The sequence below is a fragment of the Aplidium turbinatum genome, chromosome 11 (assembly GCF_918807975.1).
Source record: "Aplidium turbinatum chromosome 11, kaAplTurb1.1, whole genome shotgun sequence".
NCBI lineage: Eukaryota > Metazoa > Chordata > Ascidiacea > Aplousobranchia > Polyclinidae > Aplidium > Aplidium turbinatum.
Window position 1 is genome coordinate 620,826 of NC_137482.1, and position 24,999 is coordinate 645,824.

Here is a 24,999-nt window from a genome sequence, read left to right on the forward strand (position 1 = left end):
AATAAAGAAGAGTACGGTAACTGTAACACCATACAAAAAGGAAACCAGGCTCAACAAAACATACTTTAGGCTACCCTAAAAAGCTGATCTGCATTGCAACAATCCTACCAAGTAGGCAAGTAAGTTAATTGGCTTGGTGGTCATTGTGGGACAATTTATATCATTGAGATTTGAACAAATATCAAGAAGATTTATTGACTGGAAAAATTTGAAGTATCATCAGGTATACTGTATATCAAGCTTGGAAACACAAATAAATCATCAAGAGGTTATTTAAGTACTACTTGGTCAACATCAATGTTTAAAGGAAAAAACTTGGCGCTTCATTGCTGCCAACCCTCGAAGAGAGGAAGGAACCTGATGATATAAAACAGCATTCTGGATTAAAAAAAACACAAAATATGCCTACAAAGCATGTCTGACAGGGTCTGACTACTATTTGGTGAGTCCGATTCTGTGAGTTCCTAACCCCAAACCCTAAAACGGCAATGATAATTAGGCTACGGTACCCAATATTTAAAAAAAAAATATCAAAAAATCACCGAATAGGGAATCGGACTCACCGAATTGGACTCACCGAATCGGACTCACCGAAATGGGCCATTCCGTGTCTGACAGTGCATGAACAGCGTAAAAACAAATTAAATTCATATTTTTAGAGCTAAATGCTACTTTTAAGACATCTGACTTTTTGATATATAAAAACCTAGGTGGCAAAGAACATTACAAGTTTACAACCACATTAAAACAATTAATGTGGTTGTTCAGATTAAGTCAATTGTTTTTATAGATTAAACTTCCCTAGTCGAAACATACAAACCTCAGTTTCTATGCTGTTATAACATGGTTTAAGACAATCAGCCACATTCAAAAAAACGATTAAGGTTACGAAAAAGCGAAGTGGCTTTGTCACTGAGATCAGTATCATTGGTTCTTGATTATATATTTGTTTTTTAGGCATGTCATTTTGAATCTTTTGTTGGTAACATGGTTCGACTGACTGTTGAACAAGTTCGTGAGATTGGTGAATTATTTGTTGAATATTTGAAAAAAGAAAATAAATTGAAGACATGGCCAAAGCCGGAATTAAAGCAGATTTATGAGAGTTTCAGAACCTCAGTCTGGCCATCGTCATGTTACTCTTCAGTTCTGTATACCCTAAGTAGAACAAAACCAAAGTTACTTCGAGTGAAAGATGGATACGTGTTTTTTAAAAACACACAAGACTGGACAAACAAGTAAATATTCTTGATATTTGGTTTTAAATAATTTCCTTGTTGATTATTTGACCTTAAAGATAATCTCAATAAAATTATCTAAAGGAACAGATTTTGCAGAAGGTTATTAAGTATGAATGATAAAGCTTTGATAGAGAGTTTGCTTTGTTAAATCATAGACAGACAGAACAAAGTAACTTTAGCTGGTTTAACATGTTTCATTACGAAGAAATATAAGATAATTAAAAAATCAACTCAAATGTTTTTGACACGTACGACGTACGTGTGTCCTCATCAGGAATTACTTTAATCAGCGATATAATATGCGGCTACAACTCGGTGCAAGTCAGCGTGGAAAAAGTTTAGAGAACTCCTCACAAGCAAGCAACTTCCTGCTGCAACCAGAGGACAAGTTTACTCCAGTTGTGTGAGGAGTGTCATGCTCTATGGCTCTGAAACAGGGTCTGCTACTATTCGGCGAGTCCGATTCGACTAGTCCGATTCGGCGAGTTCCCTATTCGGCGAGTTTTTGAAAGGAAATTATCGGGTACCGTAGCCTAATTATAATTGCCGTTTTTACATCGTTTTAACATCGCTAAACGTTGAAATCGTGCAGAAAGGAATAAAAATAAAATGTTTGAACTATTAAATTGAAATTCGTCAGTTCAGTTGTTTTTATTTTTGACCATCATATGAAAAACAATACACGTCAACATAGCAAAGGTCGAGAAAAAGGTAGAAGCGACAAAACGCGAACGTTAAAACGTGCTTGTGACCGAAGTAAGTTATTGAGTTGAAAGAAACATACGCGCCGACTTCCGGGGGGCGGCGCCCCCCGTAAATGTATGGTTGAGGGGCAACAAAAATGGTGATGACAAGTGGTGTTTCAAAGATAAAGCACTTCGCGAAAGAGATTTAGATCACTTAAACGGACTTAAAGAATGCCGAAAGCAAGAAAAGCCTACGTTGCTCTTGCCCGCAAAACAGCAGCTGGTCGCATGGCTATCTCATACGGTATGGAAATTTCAAAGTAGATCGTAGAGTAACTTACGCTGCTGGAATAGTCACGTAACTATTCACTGCAATATTAAGTAAACCAGCTAAATTAGACGCGCTATTTTCAACGAAGTCTTCCCGCTGTGAGATCAATTATGATTCAACAGAACGCATTGTTTTCTTCGCAATGTGTGAGAATTAAATCGAAAACCGATAAAAGAAAAGGTGTTTAATGGTCTTGGTCGCAGATATTACCTGCATTAACGACGTCTCTTACCGCTATTATCACCCAGCTAACCTGACATCACTGTTTTATGCGGCCGCTAAGGTTTGACATCGACTTTAACGATCATGGAATGTTACGTAATAATAAGAACGATTATATCCTACACGTAAAAATAAAAAAATGATCTCTTTCTGTTTTGTCTCGTGAGCTTTGCATATTACTCAACAAGTGCATAAAGTTTAGAATTGACAAGAAATCATTGAATTTGAAAATTAAGTTTGAATCACTGCAAACAGTGGCGTAACTACCCATTGGATCTTGTGGATAAATCCAGGGGCGGCACGTTGCTAGAGGGCGGCAGAATTTGATAACGTTTTAAAGTTTAAACGAACAAAACAGTCACGTTAATTTATTCACGGAGAGACTCAGACTTAAACGACCTAAGTTAACACTGATCTAAGTGAAGCCAAAAAATTAAACACGTTAGGCTATGCCTATAAACTAATCTGCAACTTTTTTAGATTGTGCCTCACTATGTGGTAGCCTATTTGTGACGGTTTAATGATATGCTATTCATGCTGTTGAAGTAATGATAGAATGTCGGTTGTAACTTGTAAGCTATAGCATTGCTCGGTCAATTTAGCTTTGATACGGTAGTTAAGTTCAGATTAGTTTTAAGTTTATTTTATGTATACTTGATTGATTGATTGAATCTTTATCCTCGGACTGGGAAAGCTTCTTGCAGAACTTAATCCTGGCAGTTTCGCATACTTGTAGAGGCTTTGAATCACTGACGCAGGCCCGGTTACCGAGTGAAGTTTCCGATTGTTAAAGTCATGTTGCCGGGGAACTATTCCATCCATTAGATGCCGCTGAATGGAGGGCAGTCCTTAATGTGCCTTGTTCAAGTTCACACCCCGAGAGTCGAACCAGCGCCGCTGGATCTTGAAGCTTCTTCGTTCCAGAAGTGACGCGCTAACCAATTGAGTTCTTTCGTATGAGAGGTTGTTTTTTTGGACTACATTTCATTGGGGTCAAATGAAATGTTTATTTCACTTTCGGGAGGAGACAGGAATAGATCGTGAGGTCATCGAGTCGTCGAGTCATGTTATTAACCGGCTATTTAAATCAGGTCTGACTATAGAAAACATTTATGAAGGTCTGCTCATTGTGGATAACTGTAAAAGCATTCTGCTGTGAGAAAGTTGGTTGTTTTGTTGTGGGTAATTATACACAACAATGGGAAAATGTCACATGAAGGTATATATATCTCCATGAGTCTTTTTCAAGGGGCCATGGAAAAATTTGAAAAATACAGTAATAATTTTTTTAATTTGTCATCTCTAAGTCCACTTCATCATCATCATCATATCTAGCCTATCACATTAACTGCATATGAAATAACTAATTAATGTACTATCATGTTTATTGTGTGTTGTATTTATATCAATTGATCATTCTAACCACCGGTTACTGTATATGTAAACAAGTTTCTTAATTAAAATGACGTTTCTTAACTTTTTCAAAAGGTTGAAAAAAATACGGGAGCATTGATTTTTCAAAGTTTTTAAAGAGAGCCACGGTGTAAAAAAGGTTGGGAACCCCTGTAGTGGATGCAGTAAAATTAATAATAATGAAAAGATAAATAACCAACAGTTTCCACTGAATGAAAAGGAGACAGCAAAAATATCACAAAGTCATTAAGTCATCTGCCACTTCCATTAATTACCAAATACAAAAAAGTGACAATATCGCATGAAAACAAAGTGATTTAGTGTTACTGTTAGTAGGAATCCGTCCATACAGACTACAGAGGTGTAGTTAGTACAGCGACGTTCCGACATTATATAAATGTTTGGCAAGAACTGACAGTAGCGAGTTCTGCGGTATCATGGCTAACTGACGAATATGTAGTGTTGTTGTTTTGCATTTATATAAATTTTGTAATCTTGTTTGATGAAAGTTAAAATGAGTAATAGGTTGAAAGTACCCTTGTAGATGATTCTTATGAACTGCTTGTAACATGTTTTCGAAATCATTGATGAATCTTGTGTATGATTATTATGTATACTCCAACAGCGTTCAGTCGAAGTATCAACCCCATACGTCACCTCAAGTTGAAACAGAACGACAAAAAATATTTCGATTCTTGAAAGCTTCTAAAAGAAGGTGAATGAAAATCTATTTGCTGGTTTAGACTGAAGTTTGTTGCTTTCAAATCTTTTTCTGAGTTTGGAAACTCTACAGTTGAGGTTATCTTGATGACAATATTCCTTATAGAATGTTTGATTTCTTATTGAGCATTTTAAATTGTGACAATTACATTCAATATTTAATACTTGTTTCATGCAGAGATGAATTTCTTACTTCCTCTTTCGTGAAGCTAACCAGCACCCCAGATGATGTTGAGGAAAACCCAGGATATTATACTTGTGACTTGCAGGTAATGATTCACATGGCCGAATGGATTGTTTCAGTTATTTATCCAGAACGTATTTGAGAATGAAAATAAAGAAAATGTAGCTTTGTCCAAACTGTCTGTGGCTTTCCTTGTTTTGTTTTTTTATGCATACTTACAATTTATTAATTTTGTATCTTGAAACATTTTTACATCCATTGCAAACTAAATCCATGAACACCTAACTCTAGCACCATTGGTCATAGCACATGACTAGGAAACTGTGTTCCGAAAGCTAGTGCAAACCGCTACTACCAAAGCGAACTTGCAGCATCAGGCTAAAACAGGTCGTTAGTATCTACATTGTGAAGTAAGCAACGATCATGCTGCTAAAAGCGAAACTCAATCTGTTGCATAAATTGTCGTGGAGAGTGTTTTGTAATGGGCAAGCGTGTGCATTATCAATTTGTTTTGTTCTTTTTCTTTCAGAACTTGCAAAGTTTCAACGTCCAGATTGAGAACATAACTTATCAGGAAGTGAGGCTGGAAAAGTGTTTGTTCCTCAGAGATCATCCATACACATCTCTCTCGGATGAGCACGGATGCACTTCCTTCACTGATTCTTGTCTTGTGACTATCCCACCAGGTGACCAGAGGTTTGATCCATGCGTCGACTGCATCAGAGCCCAATAAAAGAAATGAAATATTTTCATTACACGAGTTGCCACCCGGGTGCCAAGCCAGAGTTGTGTGATGTTGAGTGTCACTATTTAAGGTTTCATGGAAAGGAGACCGGTTAATTGATGCAAGTTTATTTTAATACAATTCCCTTCAATGCAGTAGCACCATCAAAAGATGCCACTGTGACGGTAAAATGTGACAGTGCGTTGCGGAAGAGCGTCCTAGATGCGTCCATCTCTCCTCTAACGGAATCACTCGTTGGGTTGTGTTAGTATTTCTATGTGACTATGATGAAACAAACAAGAGGCTACTTAGACGCGACGATGCTGCAATATCACATTGGCTACGTCACATTCGTTTCATCCCGAGCGATATTTGGAACGTGGTTGCTCATGGAAGACTCTTGCAGATGCTGGCCTGGCATTCCTCAGGGATTAATTTTCACGTCTTATCATTCCAGGATGCAAATATGACGTGGAGGTGCGCTGTGACGCAACAGAGCAGGTGGGGTCATATTGCAGCGACCTCTTCTTCCGGTTCACGACCACTGCTACGTCACAATCGTTCATCGTCATGAGGTATCTGCGGTTCTTTAAGTCTGATGATGATGGCATCATGGACATGCTCAAGCCTACCTCCCCCTACCGGAGAAGGAGGATTGAGCACGATGACCACCCGGTGGAGATCATTCCCGGAGTCAAACCGGATATGTACGTCACTACCGTTAATTGCATCACCTGATTGCTTAACAAAGTTATTTGTTATTCTTCCATCGAGTCTTCAACATTGTTCAATTTGAAACAATGCTCAGCGATTGCAAAGAAAACATTTTAATATTTTTGCCATGGTTTGGTTATTTCAGAATGTCCAACAGTTTAAAATGGGTTATTGTTACCGCTCCTTGTACTCCCCTGGGCACGTAACTAGTTAAGAAAGAAAATGGCTATGCTTGCTCTCATCAAAGGTCTGGCCGGGAATAACACGTGATTCTCCACTTCCCTGATTCGTTGTTTCATCTGTAGAGATCTGGCGGGAAACAAGTTGCTCTTCACACGTGACCTTCCGATCTGCAAAGTTCCTTCTCAAGTCAACAGCGCAGTGGATAGGCGCTTATTCAAGCGTGTCAGTGAAAATGAACCAATCACGAAGAGTGACGTCGACAACAAGATGTTGTAAGTTTGAAGATTCAGAAATGTTGCTAGCCGACCAGCACTGCTTCTGGTAGGCTTGGGTTCATTTCTCAGTAGGGTCATAACGAAGTCGGATTAATTATATTAGCAGCGCATTTGAAACACAACCTGATTTGCTCCATCTAGCGGTGTTCACTTGTTACGAATGTGTCTCACAGGAAGTTGCTCGAGAGTGACTTGACCTTCGACAATTACTCGGAAAGGTTTTCATTGCTTCTCCACATTGAAGAAAAGCAAGCAGAGAAAGATATTCGTCGTTATGATTTCAAAGACGCCCAAGTGCTCCCTTATGAGGGGAAGTACCAGCTGAAAGTAAGCAAGTGTTCAATGTTCAGACTGAAAAGCAAAGTTTCCATATTAAGGAAAATTGATTCAATTTAACTCTGCACGTTATGTTGGCGTAGGTGGTCGGACTATCCGAGAGGAGGCCATCCGTGCTGAGGGGGGACAGAATATACCTGCAGAATGTCACTGGAGGGCAACCGGAGGCACGGAGATACGAGGGCTATGTTCACCAAGTCAGGCAAAACGATGTTGTCCTTGGCTTGAACAGAAGGTGAGTGGAAGCGTTGAATGTTGTTTCATGCGCTCTGAGATATTGTCTGAGCTTGATGCTGCATTGTTGTTGCTCAAAGGGTGCTCACAACATGTCAGGTAGGTTTCACAAAACTAATCTAAAATGAAATAATGACGATGAAGATTGAAGTTGTTACGTCATCATCTAGTGCGAATTAACTTGTGTTTAGGCTCCATTGTTGCAGCACAACCGAAGCCTTTCGAAGTTGCAATGATGTCATTTGTTTATTTTGTTATCTTGTGGTCCAATTTTAATCCGGTGATGTCCCCGTTACCGAGGATGTCCGGATTCACCTCCAAGTGCCGCAATCGCCTTCACACCCTGCCTCTACATCGATCTGTCAAACGCGTCCTCTCTTGTCAAGCCGACCTTGCTGCGTTTCTCCTTGCCTTTTCTTGGGTCTTCCTTGTTTCCTTTGTTCGTCCACTTGCAACTCCAGCGCTCTTCTCAAAACATCATCTTCATCCCATCTCAAAACATGCCTATACCACCTCACTCCTTCGCTTTTGCCAACTTATCTACATTCTCATTCAACCCAAGCGAGTTCATAAGTTCTTCGATATTCTTTTTATCCATTAGCATCGCACCACACATTGCCCTCACCATCGCTCTTGCAGTTTTTTTTTATATAAAATTGTCAATTTGTTTTTCCGTAAGTACCATGTCTCACTTCCGTACAGCATTGCAGATCTCACTCAACTGGTATAAATTCTTCCTCTCATTTTCAACGGAAATCTTCTATCACATAGCAACTCCCGACACTTCCTGAATTTCACCCAACCAAACCTTATTCTTGCAGTCACTGCCGCTTCATAACCACCACTGGCATTCAATATATCTCCTAGATAGCAAAAGGCATTCACCGATTCAACTTTTCAACAGCAGCCTGCCAATCATCTTTTTTTTAATCTTTTCGCACCTTTCACATTCAAAACAATCTTCAAATCTGCATGTCACTCTCTACACCTTTGCACATCTTCCATGCACCAACTTCCTGCATTTCATACACTCAACAGAATTTTCCATCACTCTTCTTCCATATACACCACATGGGTCAATATTGCTCATTGTGGTTTCCCCTTCCGTTCCACTTATTAGAACCTTTGTCTTTTTTATATTGACACGCATACCTTTACATTGGAGCGACTCCTTCCACATCTCAAATTTCTGAGATCTTCCATTGTGTCACTCAACAAAACCAAATCATCCGCGTACCAAATCTCCATCAATGAATCTTCTCTTACACATTCAGTAATCACATCAATCACGATGGTAAAGATTAGAGGAGAGAGGACAGAACCCTGGTGTACACCTTCACCGAAAACTCGTCTGAGAGCAGATCCAACTCGAACTCTTGTCCTTGCACCGTCGTAAAAACTCATTGGTTTACTGCTTGCACGAGTGCCTCTAGTATTTCTTTTTTCTCATTGTCCATTCCATCACTCTTCTTGGAACTCTATCAAACGCCTTTTCCATGTCCACGAAGCACATGTACAAGTTCTTTTCCTTGTCCCGATATTTCTCTTGCGACCTTCTCAAAATAAAAATAGCATCTGTCGTTCCCTTCCCAGGCATAAATCCACACTGCATCTCGTCCAGGTTCACGGAAGATCTTATTCTTCAGCAATGTTGTTGCACTGATACGACACGGTCTATTGGGTTTCGATGGGGTCGGGGATACCACCAGTGGCGTAACTACCCATTGGATCTTGTGGATAAATCCAGGGGCGGCACGTTGCTAGAGGGCGGCAGAATTTGATAACGTTTTAAAGTTTAAACGAACAAAACAGTTACGTTAATTTATTCACGGAGAGACTCAGACTTAAACGACCTAAGTTAACACTGATCTAAGTGAAGCCAAAAAATTAAACACGTTAGGCTATGCCTATAAACTAATCTGCAACTTTTTTAGATTGTGCCTCACTATGTGGTAGCCTATTTGTGACGGTTTAATGATATGCTATTCATGCTGTTGAAGTAATGATAGAATGTCGGTTGTAACTTGTAAGCTATAGCATTGCTCGGTCAATTTAGCTTTGATACGGTAGTTAAGTTCAGATTAGTTTTAAGTTTATTTTATGTATACTTGATTGATTGATTGAATCTTTATCCTCGGACTGGGAAAGCTTCTTGCAGAACTTAATCCTGGCAGTTTCGCATACTTGTAGAGGCTTTGAATCACTGACGCAGGCCCGGTTACCGAGTGAAGTTTCCGATTGTTAAAGTCATGTTGCCGGGGAACTATTCCATCCATTAGATGCCGCTGAATGGAGGGCAGTCCTTAATGTGCCTTGTTCAAGTTCACACCCCGAGAGTCGAACCAGCGCCGCTGGATCTTGAAGCTTCTTCGTTCCAGAAGTGACGCGCTAACCAATTGAGTTCTTTCGTATGAGAGGTTGTTTTTTTGGACTACATTTCATTGGGGTCAAATGAAATGTTTATTTCACTTTCGGGAGGAGACAGGAATAGATCGTGAGGTCATCGAGTCGACTGTCACCTTTACTATCTGTCTGTGGTAGATAGAGGGGATTCCTCCATCTTCATCTGTGAAGATGGGTTAGGTTAGTGAAAGGTTTAAAGTTTCAGGTCTCAAATAGATCACTTAGTTTAACTCAGCAAATTTGCAATTATGGTTATTGTTTTTAACTAATGTGCTGCAGATTCCAGAACAAGATTTAAGTTGCAATTTTTTAAAGTTAATTTTTGCCTATGACGAGAGTAAAAGAAAGTGAAGATTTTTTTAGAAAGAAAAGGAAATCTAGAGAAGGGGAACTAAAAAGAATGAAGGAGTCATTTTGAAGTTCGTAAAAATTGCCTCTGCTAAAAAAACAGAAGAGATTAGCACAGTAAATCTCTACGGTACCTCAAATTGAGACGGAAGAAGTGTAGGCTACCTCGAGCAAAACAATAACAAAGTGGTCATTGAAAGCCTGTGAATGAAACACTGTCAGATAAAGATAAAACCGATGCTATCTATTATTCTCATAACGATGTGACTATTTGGCCAGAAACATTAACTCATAACATGAGAGTTGAGATAATCAAACAGGGCCCGAAAGGTTTCAGAATAAAAAAGGGCCATTCAAGCCAGCGATTAGAGTAATTAAAGGAGACAAAGAATCCTTCAGCTGTCTGAGTAAGAAGTTGTTTTATTTTGAACTTTCAATAAAATTAAACAAAACTGCTTTAATTTTTCTGTTGTGTGGAATTTTAATTAGCTTTTACGACGGTGTCAAGGGGGGTAGGGGCGGCGTTTCGTGCAAAAATCCAAGGGCGGCATACTGCGTTGCTACGCCACTGGATACCACAACTCAAGGTATTGCCAAAATCACTCATTTTTGACCGGTTAAGCCATGATTCTGACGGTGGAAGTCTTTTACTGAAAACATTCATCATCGTTTTAAACCTTTCAAGGTTTTGCCACCTTTTCCCGTTCGTTAACGTGCTGGTAGGTCTATATCGATTTTTGTAGTTAGTATCTTTTGCGTCCCGGACGCGTTAATGACGAAAAATAAAATGATTGATTGATGAATGTTTTTGTACGTCACAACGTTTATGTTTCGTTGCGCATGTGACGTCACAAAGTATGTTGTTTACAAATCAAACTGGTTATTATGACCTAGTATTGTATGTCGAACATTGCTGTACTCCTGTGCATTCAACTATGACGTGTTCCAGGTTCCACGCGATGTTCTTTCCCGGGATGAGGTTCCATGTCCGCTTTACCTTCAACAGACTACCCATGAAGCTGCAACATCGTGCCATCAGGAGCCTCAACCAGGGGTGGATGCGAGAGATGCTCTTCCCAAGAATAGTGAGCGACAAGAAGGAGCCAGATGGATTAGTGTGAGTCTCTCTGTTCCTTCTCCTCCGTAACGTGAGGAAGTAGCTTCTAAAGTTTCATTCCAGTAAGGTCCAACATCTTACTTCCTCCTGCCATTGCGTAAAAAGCAAGAATTTGCTGAACAATTTCATCGAATAAAACATTCAAGGAGTTCTAAGGATGAGGCTGTTGATGACCAGGGTTTATCTTCATACGTTTGTCTACATCACAATGATATTTCAACAGGTTTTGGTCTTTTGCAGAATGTACAACAGAAAGATAGCAGATAATGAGGAGCAGTCATTGGCTGTTCGGTCTATTGCGGGAGGAACATCTAGGATCCCTTACATCATCTATGGTCCTCCAGGAACAGGGAAGACGATCACGATGGTAGAAGCGATCACTCAGGTTGGGAGATGGAACACTTGCGTTCCTTCATTTAGTTTTCTACCATGAATCACGTGACGTTTTAAATCATTATCTGAACTAAATTTAGAGAATCTGGTGAGAAAGGCTGTGTGGCTCCAATGGATCATAATCGTGGCGTATGAAAATAGACGGCCTAGACACCATGCACAAGCCTTCTGAACTGAAGGCCGAAGTTAGATAAAATGTGATAGAATAAATGTGTTATTTGGGTCTTATATATGCCGAAAGTTTTTTTATTGAATTGTTTCAGTGTTCAGGTTTTTTTTTATCATGAAAACCTTCAACATGATAAAAATTAGCATTTTATCAAGCAATGCGTAAACACAATTCATTAGGTAAAACAATAAATGGAATTTTCTACACGTAAATTCAACAGTTTTCATTGGTGGATATTATTTTATTAACTATCACTTTGCTAAAATTCAGATTACAAAATGAAAAAAGCACTGAACACTGAAGCAATGGAAACAAATCAATAGTTTTTTTTAAATCTAAACCTTCAATCATTTGGCTATCACAGCAGTATTTCAATAATTTCTTTGATGTTGCAGAACCGGAGAAAAAACTATTGATTTGTTTTCTTAGTGATTGCTTCTGGGTTAGGTAGATCCCCGTTTGAGGAAGTGTCTTCGCACCAGGTCACCTTTTCCAGTTAACTTTTCCCACTTTTGATCTGAAACAATGGAACTGGAAACACTCAAAGAAACATTTTAGTCAAATGTAGAACCCAAGTATACTGTTATCTGCAATCAGCCTTTAGTTCTGAAATCCCGTGCACGGTGTCTAGACCGTGTACTTTCGTAGGCCACGATAATAACGAATCAAATCATAAACTGAAGTACTTTCTCAGGTCGTCTGCATGCAGAGGAAGAGAGTATTGATTTGCGCTCCATCCAACAGTGCCTGCGATCTACTTGTAGAGAGATTGAAGACTGGAGGACACATATCTTCCACCGAAATGTTCCGGATGAATGCTTTGTCGCGACCATGGAATGACGTACCTCCTGACGTCAAGGTGACGTCACAAGCAACATTAACTAAATTAATATTGTGTTTAGATTTTTTCTGTACAGTTCAGCAGGCCATAGCCTTAACAAAGGCCGTAGGCATTCTCTCTAAAGCAGGGAATTGTTCATAAACGAGAGAAATCAAGGGCTATAGTCGGGGTGCCACTTCGCAAACGACGGCACGCCTTTAGTGTTTTTCCAAACTACACAACCACATGCTCTTGGGCGGTGTCGAACCGGCGTTCTTTCGAACGTCGAACTATGGCTTTCACCTCTCGGCATGATGCATGCAGCCAAATCGGCTCTGTACTTTGCATATCACCAACGTATATTGGCATTCTGGTTTCACCAAAATTCTACTGAATATCAGCTTCAAATTATGCTATTTGATGGGAGAGCTTTCATGGAGGAACCCAAATGAATGAACCCCTTTGATGCTGCTTTTCCCATTCTCTACGTCATTGTAGTAAAGAAGATAAAACGTCATCAAGAGCCAATTGTTTGCGTCACAGGAGGTGTCCAACCGCGCGCGGGACGGGAGCGATTACTTTTACCCTCCCAAAGAAGAGTTGAAGAAGTTCAAAGTGGTCGCCACAACCCTGGTCACCGCCGGAAGGTATGACGCGCGCGTAGGTGTTGTTACGTCATAAGACTGCTTGTTGTCAGCGACTACCTCCCTTATACTTTCTACTTGACAGGTTGTCATCTGGGGAGGTCGACCATTTTGATTTTGTTTTTATCGACGAAGCTGGCCACGCGGTGGAGCCAGAGTGCATGATAGCAATCGATCACTTGCTGGTGAGAACCTGACATTTTACTTCCGGACGCGATCTACTACGTAACTCACCCTGGATTTGATCGCTCGCGGTTCGCATTAAAGCTCAGTGACGTCATAGTTTCCTCCATGGCAGCGGATGAGAATTGCCAATAAAAATGATAAAAGTTCATTCCTCAGTGAAGTTTCCGTTTGTTGAAGTGTTGTTTGTGAACTATTCCATCCACTAGACACACTAGAGCAACCTTTTTAGGCTTATGGTACCCTGCAGAAGAGAATACTGTAGGCTGCTGTTTTGTGACGGACCAACGTTCGTTCATCTCGAATGCAGCAAGTGTTTGATACAAACCTCAATTGTTTCATACCAAAAACTTAAAAATTTGTATTGATAGCTTCTCGGCTTGACTTTCAGCTCTAATGCAGTGTGGAGAAAAGTATACAAGTTAGCTTGTTGTGCCCCTGGGAAAGACAATTAATGATAACACACCTTTAGAAATCAACAAAATAATAGCAACACAGCAGTTTTACCTGGAGATTGAATGCCACTTTGAAACTGCATTTTGGAAACATTAAAGTTTACTTATTCTGAAGGCTATGTCAACTTGAATATACGTTGTTGCATTGTGATGACTAATTGTGACCAATGAACTGACCAGTTCAGGCAATTAACAAATGGTTGATTCACCTTGGGCAGGGACCTGATGGGCGGGTGGTGTTGGCGGGCGATCCAGAACAGTTGGGGCCCATCCTACGTTCGTTTGCGGCCAGAAGATATGGCCTGGGTGAGTGCATTGCTATGATAGCCATTGGTATATGAAAGAACCCGGAGTCGGAACCAAGCTCACTGAAACTTAAAAACTTCCGTTTGGGAAATGTTGATCTTCCTTGCAAGGTTTTACTCTTGCTCATTTCATCTGCATTAAAACTTAAAGAGATGTTTTTTAAATACGATTAACAAACCAAGATATTTTCTGTTTTCTCATAAAGCGTTTTATTTGCTCACTTCGAGCTCGTCTGTTGCATCATGTTGGTTCTGATGACGCGAAATGTTTTCTTCTTCCAGACGTTTCCTTCCTCGAGCGGCTGATGAAGAATGTCGAAGCTTATCAACGAATCAAAGTCGGCTATAATCCTCACGTGATCACCAAACTGCTGCGGAATTATCGCTCGCACCAAGGTAGATGCTTGGATTCTGGCATTCATTGAGTGATTAAATCTTTATCCTCAGACTGGGAAAGCTTCTTGTAGAACTTATTCTTGGTAGTTTCCCATACTTTTAGAGGCTCTTGACGCAGGGCCGGTCACCGAGATTGACAGGGTGAAGTTTTCGATTGTTGAAGTCTTGTTGTCAGGGAATTATTCCATCCACTAGATGCCGCTGAATGGAGAGCAGTTCTCAACGTGCGTTGCTCAAACGCACACCCCGATAGTCGAACCAGTGCCGCTTGATCTTGGCTTCTTCGTTCCAGAAGTCACGCGCTAACCAACTGAGCTATCGGGGCGGACGCCTAAACTTGGAGAGTTGTTTTCACACAAAATTGTGGCTTCACAGTTGCTTCAACGTCATCAGCTTACGTCTCACAGTGACGTCATATTTTTGTCTTTACCATGGAAACGGCCACCATTGACGTGAGCAGTTATTTTTCGTAAAAACAGTTTTTCAACGATTTAGTTTTTCTGACAGAAACAATTGAGTTATGGAATACTTTCAGCGATCTTGAAAATTCCAAACCAACTCTTTTATGAAAACGAGCTTGAGGTTTGCGCCGATCAATTCATTCGTGAGCAGTTCTGCCGGTGGGATGAGTTGCCAGAGCGGGGATTTCCCATTATCTTCCACGGGGTGAAAGGAGAAGATACGAGGGAGGAAAACAGCCCATCATTCTTTAACACACAGGAAGCTGCAGTAGTAAGTGCTTTGTGACGTAGTGTCTTACGTACAATGCGGCCTCGAGGTTGGGTTTTTGTCTCGTACAATCAGGGCCATGCAGCTACCACTTTATTGTAGATCTAGAAGTGAACAATTTGTTAAAACTGGCAACGCAATTTAAAGTGCATTGAAAAGTTGAATGAAGTGACATCATAGACAATGAAAAATGGTAAGAACGCGACAACATGCTTGAACATAACTTGAAAGAACACAAGCAAGTGGGGAGTGTAGTACTGCCATGAAGTAATCATTCACTGTCCGATATCTAGCCATGGATTCTGTCTTCCATCAGGTCCATTCGTACGTCTCCAAGTTGGTCTCGGAGGGACGGAGGCTCGCATTGGTACCGGAGCAGATCGGGATCATCTCGCCATACAGGAAGCAGGTGAGATGATGAGGAGGACATTTCAGTAACTTTTTGTTTGGCCAATTTGGTTGTGAGGATCTTTCTCATCACAATCATCGTTCGTGATCCATGTGGATGACGAATGATGCTTTATTGGATCTTTCTGTTTTTCTAATTGAGCATAAGTTGAAGATTCCATGAATTCAGGTCGAGAAGCTTAGGGAGATGCTTGGGAAGAAGGTTGGGAAGGAAGTGAGGAAGAAGGTGAAGGTTGGAAGTGTGGAAGAGTTCCAGGGGCAGGAGAGGAGAGTGATCATTGTCTCCACCGTGAGGAGCAATTGCGACCATCTTGTTGAGGATGAAAGATTCAAGTTGGGATTCCTGAGAAACCCAAAGGTAGGTGGTGGATGGGTGGAGGAAAATGTTCCAATCACTTTTACTAAAACAAAGTGATGATGTTCTCTACAAGCGGAGCTACATCTTTCTGATGAATTCGATTTTATTCCAGCGCTTCAACGTCGCGATATCGCGCGCGATGGGTTTGCTTATTGTGGTTGGAAACCCTGAAGTGCTGTCCTTGGATTACTACTGGAACTCATTCCTGACGTATTGCATGGAGAACGGAGGCTACAGAGGGGTCAGGTTCGAACCCCGCACTGAGAAGCCAGGGAAAGGTGCGTTTAATGTGATAAGCGAAATTTGTTTTAGTCTTTTAAAACTGTACAATGTACATATTACATATAGCGTTGTATTCATGGCAGATGCGCGTTGCTCACAGCGCTTTGCAAGCAGATAGTACCAGCGCAGCCACATAGAGGCGCAACAAAGTATATTATCATTACCCCAAATACTGATTCAGTGAAACTTTTATGAAATGTTTGGTATGGCCTGGTGCGGTATCCGGTATGGAACCAACATCTGCGACTTTCAGATTTGAACGAGCAAGTTTGAATTATGTCACGATTCACTATGCTTTCATTCGCTATTACAAAATACAAATATAAATATTGCTTATGACGTCACTTTTTCAGACGACAGCTTCGATGACGTGATGACAAGGATGTCATTACTTTGTTTGAATGACATGGTTGAGGCCACGGGGCTGAGTGACATCCAGGAACAGGTGGATCCCCCATGGCGAGATGAAATTTAAGATTTCCATGCAACTCAATGAACCCACAATATGCAATCGTATGAATTGTGAAGCATATCGAGATTTTAACTTTGCTAATTTTAAAGGTTTTACGGAATGCCTTTGTATAATCAACTTGTCTTTCTTCCGGTTTTATTTCTTTATTTGCTTAATGACAACTTTTCGTTTTTGTTTCTGAAACTTCCCGGAGACTGCGAAGTTTGTTGAATTATTCTCGCTAGTTGGCAGTATTATGAAGATGAAAGTTAAAACATTGCGTTCAAAACTAACGATCATAATCGCTTTCTATTTAATAATGAAATGATTTTTTTCTTTTTTTGAAACGCAATGTGTGTTTCCTTTGTATATTCTTCCATGTTGCTCTTCGTATATTTTGTAGCCCACATTTTCTTAATTAATTCTGCCATGTCTTCAAATTGTGTTAATTGTGGCTACCACTGGCCACCCCTGTCTAATCCCGCTCCCCCCTCGGCGCCACCTTGTCCCTCCTTCGTGATGGATTCTGCACCAACTCATAGGAGCTGCTTTTGTCATGCCCCAGTTATGTTGACTCCATATTTGTAATTGTAGGTCGCTGCAGCAGGTGGAGTGTTTTGTGGACGTGATATTGTGAGCTTTTTTTCTTTTTCGCCGTTGGAAGCGTGGTCTAGCGCTTTGAAAGTTACGGCCAAGTAGGAAGTCATTTCGGTGGCGTGGGTGCGATTCCCACTCTTGCCATTCTTCTTTTTTCTTCTATAATTACCAAACAAACTTCAAAGCAAGAATCAACTCTCTGGCTGAGTGCTAGAAGGGTCACAATGACCGCAGTCAGCTGGTTTATTAGGAAAATTGTCTTGTGTTGAAGTTACTTCCGATCAAAATACCCCATCTGCTGCAGCGACCTACAGATTACAATTCCGCCTTTCGTCGTGATGTTTCTCGCCATTTGTGTCCTATCTGAGGAAGGATGGAACCTGAGTTCGACTTCCTGCTGGACGACCACCGATCCAACGTGATCCAGGGAAGGGTTGTATTGATCAAACTTCTGCCATCTCTGTTTGTATATTGGCTGATGACGTCATTGCCACCTAACCGCGCTTATTGACTTCATTCCTGATGCGTGAGATTTTGTATCGAATGATACGTAATGAAATGTTAATGTGCTGATCATGGGTTTCTTCATGTGGTGTTGTGTCTGCCTGGTGGTAACCACATCAAGTTGTACATCAACAATCTTCATGGTTGCTGGCCAGATGAAAGTGGCGGTGTCCAATTTTTACGCCACCTTTTCTAGGATCTCCCCATGTGGGATGGGCTTCCGGAAATCTTAGACAGGCCAGCGTAGACACGGGTCGCGTAGCCTTATTTGTAATCTGCAGGTCGCTGCAGCAGATGAGGTTTATTAACCAATCAGAAGGCAAGCTTTGAGTCAGCTGATTGCAGTGTGTAACTCATGCACGTTGGAAAGTAAATTAATTGAACGGTTTTTTCCCCACCGGCGCGGCCTAGAGGGTTTAGGCTAGGAAATAGTCATATCGATGGCGTGGGTTCGATTCCCAGCTCTGCCATTACTAATATTTTGTAATTACCAAATAAAGTTTAAAGCAAGAATCAACCCTCTGGCTGAGTGCTGGAACGGCCATATTGACTTCAGATTACAAATACGCGCACAGGTCTTGCTACCGGAACCCAATGTCACCGCAGTTCATTGGGAGACGATTATCATAGATCCGCCTCCAATGTGTGAGACCGGGCTGGAGGCTTCCAAGTCTACTAAGCCGTTACCCGTGATCATCGCCATTGGGCTTTGTTTGGTCCAGGTCCTATTTGAGACAAAGGCCATTCGCTTGTATTGTTGTTTAAGGTGGTCGTGACTACGCGAAGGCTACGCGCACACTCTTGGCCAGCTCCATGTCCACTGCGGTCGTGCAGCTTCAAGGGAGCTGGTTGCAACGGGCTGCCGGGTGCTCTGTTCATCGAGGTCCGCCTTACAGAATGCCTGCCCGTCAGACGCTGTCTTCTTCCGTCAAAAAAATTGCCGTTCAGGACTTTAACGTCAAAACGTGCATCTCCACAGAGATGGGGAAAAACGAAATCAGCCCCTTAGACACTCCGATTTCGTAGAAGCTGATGGTCGCATGAAGGTGTGCATTATCATCAACATCCTTCATGACCGTGGTTGCTGAGATCTTCCACTCCTCCTTCGATGAAGGAAATCCTGAGGCCGCCATCTTTGTTTTAGTTATTTGGGTGCTGGTGCAGTTATTCGAATCCAACGTGGAACAGCAATCGGAGCCACGCGATTGATAGGAAGGGGCGTAAGAGGCACCAGTCGGACACACCGGGATGTTGATCGGGGAGACTTGCATAAATATTTGATTATTAGTTTTTTTCAATAAAATATTGGGGCTCCTCCATCGAGATGTCTGCTTCGAATTGGCAACTTTCGCAGTCCACGCAAGGGTTAACTACAGGCGGGTGCTGTGAGGTTGTTTTCTTCGGTTGTATGTTTGTTACAAATTATTTGCTGCGCTGGACAAACTGCTGCAGCTGCTTTACCAGAAACTATAGGATCGCATTTATTGCGTCACTGAGTAATTTCTCACGTCATCCTTCCAGGTGGTTAAAGATATAGACAGAGGTGGTCAATTGTCGATTTTCAAGCTTGACGTCAGATGTCCCACCAAGACGCAGACGTGTGCTCTTGTTGGGAGTCGAACTGACGTCCTTTCGAGTGGGCTATATGTTGGACTCACAAGTGTATTCGTTGCATTGTTTGTTCGTGCAGTGCCACTCTGCGGCGTGTTTAATTAGCTTTTCCATCCGCAATGCGATGCAATCACGCAAATCAGAGTGAGCTTTCAACAGCAGATGCGATTTCCTGAACCAACAATAATAAAATGCTTACGCTACTTAGAACTTTCAAAAAAAGTTTCAATTTTTGGCAACAAAGTAATTTTTTGCTCTAGCTAGATCGACAAAAGCTCTGTTCAAAACTAAAGCATTTGCATGTAAATTCATCGCCGTGTGTTGGTTTTTAATAAAAATCTTTATAAAGGTTTAACGACGAAGATATTAAAGTCGTGATGACAAATCTTGGGAAGAAAAGGTTGGGACGAAAACTTTAGCGGTTTGTGTTCTCCGGCTTGGTACCGATCTCACGGGTGTGGGCGAAGTCTTTTAATGTTAGCCTGCATCCTTCCATTTAGCCAGACGTTTCAAGTTTTTGGGATTTACTTTGACCCACCGCTTTCTGTTGCTCGGTAGAAGCAAAGCACTAAAACCATTGTGTGAAAGGGCTTTTGCTACGAGATGCAATATTAAAAGTAACAGGCTACATGACAAGCGTCCTGGTAGCCTACTTCACAACGAAGACCGGTCAAACACTGCGTACAAGATTTGTGGACAGTGGATTGCATTCATGGCTTACATTGCATTGCCCGCAAATCTACAATTGTCAAATAGAAACGCCGTATTAGTGAAGCTTGCTCTTTTACAAATGGGTGCCTTCATTTTTTAATAAAATCGAGAAAATAATTTTTTCTTGTTTTGGTGGGCTACTGCTATTTTGCATTCATCGAATGCTGGCACAACAATCTAATCTCTTAGCATAATTTATTTAAAATCGATTTCGTTACAATAATAGCATCTTCAGACTATTCAAATATATTTATCATAATCGATAACAACTTAATAACATTGAATTGCATAATTCAAAATTAATACAGAAATGTAATAGATACATAATTTCAAACGTTTTCGGCAAAACTTTCTGCCCTCTTCAGGAAAATATCTTAATTCATCTAAACAAAACAAAATTATTCGTAAAATGTTAATAAATAATAATCAAAGACCACATTTATGACTGCAGTATTGTTCCAACATCAAATTTACATTAGATTCATTCAAGATAATTCGCAACTGTCAATCAGAGTTTGAAACTAAAATTCATGAGGCACTCCAAATAAAGCAGCACAACCCCAGGCTCAACAAACAATTATTCGCTAAAGGGGCATCTTTTTTGTTGAATTTGTATTAGCTTACGTTTATTTTATGTTATGTTGTCCGCTCACTATTTTGTCTCATGACCACACTTCCGCATAATTATGACAGATTGCTACCACCTTCTGTGTTTGTTCGTCAGTTGTTGCTTGTACGCAGGTCAGTGCAGTTTTATTGAATTTCAGTCATTTATTATTAACATTTCACAAATAATTTTGTTTTGTTTAGATGAATTAAGATATTTTCCTGAAGAGGGCAGAAAGTTTTGCCAAAAACGTTTGAAATTATGTATCTATTTCATTTCTGTATTAATTTTGAATTATGCAATTCAAAGTTATTAAGTTGTTACCGATTTTCTGTCTATGGTTTTTAAAAAGTACCTCTCTACCAAAGCTATACTATTTATCATAATTTTGAAGCTTTCACTATATTTGGCCTAATCATGAGCATACCAACAACAGTGGCAACAGAATCCCTGATTTTCTTCTTTCATTCATCTAAACGTCAAGAAATCAAAATATTATTTTTAGCATAAAAACCTCACAAAAGTACACAACCCCCCCCCTCTATTGGGCCCCTACTAGAAATGCCCAATACGAACCCGGACAAGTTCGGTCCCCCCTGTGACAGTGAGGAATGTTGCTCTAAAGATTAAAGTTCACGTCGCTACCGTATTTAGAACAAAGGTTGATTGTTGCCAAATAATCTTGTTCTGGAGAATTACAACAGTTCCAAAGCTGAAGTTTCGAGAAGAGTTATTTTGAGAAGTCTGCGGACCAACCAAGTATTGTGACGTTGATTCACGTCACAGGAAGCATCTTTGCCCGTCTCTTTCGTGGGAAAGTTACGCCATGTTGGCGGAGGCTCATTTTTACTTTCGAAAGTAAATAGAATCGCAGCAAACGTTTTGAAACTCTCTCTCTGCAAATGTCTGGCTTCGATCAGCGCGAGATGTCGTGCCGTCATTCACAAACAAGTCGGGAAATCCCGCTGCATGTCTACGTAATGTCATAATTTGAAAGCGTATTTCTCGTTTTTGTTGAAGTCTGGGAGCTCCCGATGAGGACACGCAGTGCTCCTTCCTGGGAGATCGTGGTCGCGCTTTCTTCAGCAATTCCTGGTTCGAATCCAGGTCTGGTAATGATTTTAAAAATCGAGTCATCAAAAAAAATTTAAAAATCGAGTGTAAACCACGGTCGTGAAATTGATGAGCGGACAATAGCGGATCCAGAGAGGTACTGGGTTACGCGACCTCCCCATAAAAAAAAGAAAATGCAACATGTAGCCTAATTTTTCTACGTTTTTGCCAATTTTCTCGATCGCTCAATAGCCTACCATCTTGTTACCGGCGGCAATGGGCAACGGGCATACATGTTCTCAACAGTGGATTTCAAGAGTAGAAATTTTTCACGCGCTAAACAAAAACGATAAAATTGATGTTCCAAAGTTAACATACTACCGTACTGATCTCTCAACTAGTTACTCAGTGAGTTGGCTTTTCAGTGTTAGTAGATGTAGATGGTGACACACGACTTTATAGCCTACTGTGTGAAATGTTGGAGACGAAGTCAAAACTTAAACATTTCAGTGAAAGTTTTATTATCACTAAAAAGTTTCCAACTCCTTCAACTGCAGTGGTCGCCCCACCCCACTGCCCTACAAGTACGCTGCTAATAGTTTCCATTGTTTGTATCAACAGCAGAATGACGATGGATCTTCATGCGCCATTGTGCCTCAGGTTTCCTCTTCCTGAAAAGTATGTGGGAATCATCTCAGACGTTCAAACAACATAAACTTATATCATGTTATAGTCTATTGATCGTTCAATGCAAGGTGATTCACCCCCGGAAAGATGGCCGGTGATAAAGCTAAATTCGATTCATCGCATGATAGTAGATGAGTGCAGATTGGTTACATTGCAAAGCAACTAGCGCTGCCCGATAAAAGTGTTTCTCGTTTGTTTGCATGAACTTCCGCAGTTGACAATAATTGTGTTTTTATATCGTTTCAACATCGCTGAACGTTGACTATCAGACGTCTCACCATTCCTGACAGAGAATTGACCGTTTTCACATTGATTCAACGTCTGCAGACGTTTAAGAACGTAGAACCAATGGAATAAACGGTTGATTTGCGGTCTGGGATATTGTCACAGACTGCAAATTCTTCCATTTTCACTTTGATTAACCTCTACAGACGTTGAATCAATGTAAAATGGACAGATTTTGCTTTCTGGAATTGGACCGTTGATATAATGTTGTTTCGAAAAACACGTTTATCCAAACTTCTTTGTTTCAAAAGAAAGTAACTTGATTAGAAAAGTTCTGATGAGGAAAGGGAAGAGTCAGAAACAGCAAACAAAATATTGCAAAACAACAGCTCTTTAACAGAAAGTTATTTCTTGGAACTCTTTATAGTTTTTCCATTTGTTTGCTTTCCGTTTTATATCTAGCGACAGAGACTCTCACTGTTCTTGATAAAACTCTTCGACGATCTTGGATTAATCCCATTGTGAACGCACATTGGACCCGCCGGAACGTGGCGGGAAATGCTCATCCTACCTGGCAAATGTTGCCCTTTCGTCTTTTTTAAATCTGCCTTTTTTACCCCTAATTCAGGTGACGTTGAAATAACGCAGCGAGGCAATTTTTAGACCATGTGTCACACTATTGTTGTAGTTTCGTATTGTCCAGGCTTCTTCAAAGGTTTCAGCACTTCAAACTAAACAAAACTGATGAAACTTAGACGTTGTTGTGCGTTTAAGCAACGCCCGAATGTGGTTTTGAGAATTACTCTCGGATTTCAATCAAAGGTGATTGTTACCAAAGAAAGGACCAAACAAAATAGAAAATTGTTTCTGTATTTGCCGAATAACTCTGCCCGAACTAATGCCCTGTCCCCACTTACAATGAAACTAACCAGACAACGATTCAACCATTGTTTACATTACATTGTAAAAATGTAAAAAAAATGTTGATTTGCTGCCTGGTAAATGCAAGTAGACAAGTGGATGCTGCTTTCTTCACCAAACTCCATGCACTCTAGGCATTACAAGCAGTGGTTCACCTTCTTCTAAGGTTCGTGAACAATGAACATATGTCAAAAAGTGATGCAGTTATTTGTTTGTTTGTTTGTTTGTTTGTTTGTTTGTTTATATTTATCCTGCATTGCGGGAAAGCGGACTTGAGCGCTATGCATCGGTGTACGCCTTCTGACGTACACCTGACCCACGCTGCAGCCGACGGCAATGTCTGTTTCCGGTTGTCTACTTTACTTATGACTTAAATTTGGTACTACCCATTACTCGAAATCGATCACTGGGTAGAGGCAATTATCGTAAAGTTTCTTGCCTAGAGAAACAACAGCAGGCATTTCGACATCTACATCTGCACTCGACTGTACGGTGAGCACTTAGTTTTATTAAAAGACATTTCGTGACCAGATAGAATCTCAGGTTCTAGCTCAAAACTGGGTGGGGGCGGTACCTCTAAATACCCATTGCAGTGATTGTCGTCTTCATTCGGGTATTGTCAGGGTTGCCAGTTCAAATTGGACCAGTTTTGCGAATTGCAGTTTGGTTACAATTGGAATGAGGATTGAGATTATGTTCCGACAAGCATTTAAAATGTCTGTCAATTTCTGAAAAAGCTCACAATAACTGGCAATGCTCGACAATGCCTGGTAATTTTCAGATTCAATAATTTGCCAGCCAACTGGATTAAATTGGTTTCCCAGTTGCGGGAAATTTTTGGTAGTTGCAGGTTTTGATATTGTTGATTCTTTTGATTTCCTATTATTTCGAATCGACTTCAATAGAATAATTACTATTTTTATTAAAAGTGATGATATCACGGGTAACGGGGACACGCTTGGTAAAGTGGGAAGCCTCCAGCCCGGTTTCACACATTGGCGGCGGATCTATGATGATCGTCTCCCAGTGCCTTATTGCCCTCGTCTTTTCCATCATAAACTGGGCCTCCAAAGCCACATACGACATCACGATCCAAAGCCAAATTCGATTTGAAGACGAAACCAATGCTTGGACACGAGCTGGAGCCAACGAAACCATCGGCACTAACCAGAGTAGAGTGGCCAGTTTTTTCTCTCGCTCACCTTTCCCGCAGCAACTACGCCCATCCAATTTATAACACCCTGGGTCAGTGGCGTATCCTGGTTGGTTGAGCAAGGGAAGCAATAAAACTCGTGGGGGAATAGAGCGTGCCGAAGGCACGTCACGTGTTTTCTAGGGGGGTCCGGGGGCATGCTCTCC

At 40.8% G+C, this 24,999-nt stretch overlaps 1 protein-coding gene across 1 annotated transcript; it reads left to right on the forward strand.

Moving 5' to 3' along the window:
* The first annotated feature begins 961 nt into the window (after window positions 1-961).
* On the forward strand, window positions 962-16,942 carry LOC145779637 (putative helicase mov-10-B.1). Its single transcript, XM_082591273.1, has 20 exons — window positions 962-1,238; window positions 4,519-4,608; window positions 4,792-4,882; window positions 5,327-5,483; window positions 5,979-6,228; window positions 6,541-6,690; window positions 6,867-7,020; window positions 7,113-7,264; window positions 10,964-11,131; window positions 11,372-11,516; window positions 12,388-12,552; window positions 13,057-13,160; window positions 13,243-13,342; window positions 14,014-14,101; window positions 14,383-14,496; window positions 15,032-15,228; window positions 15,542-15,634; window positions 15,803-15,991; window positions 16,104-16,269; window positions 16,627-16,942. The coding sequence occupies exons 1-20, from the start codon at window positions 988-990 to the stop codon at window positions 16,746-16,748; spliced, it is 2,946 nt and encodes a 981-aa protein (XP_082447399.1). The 5' UTR covers window positions 962-987; the 3' UTR covers window positions 16,749-16,942.
* Window positions 16,943-24,999: the final 8,057 nt, after the last annotated feature.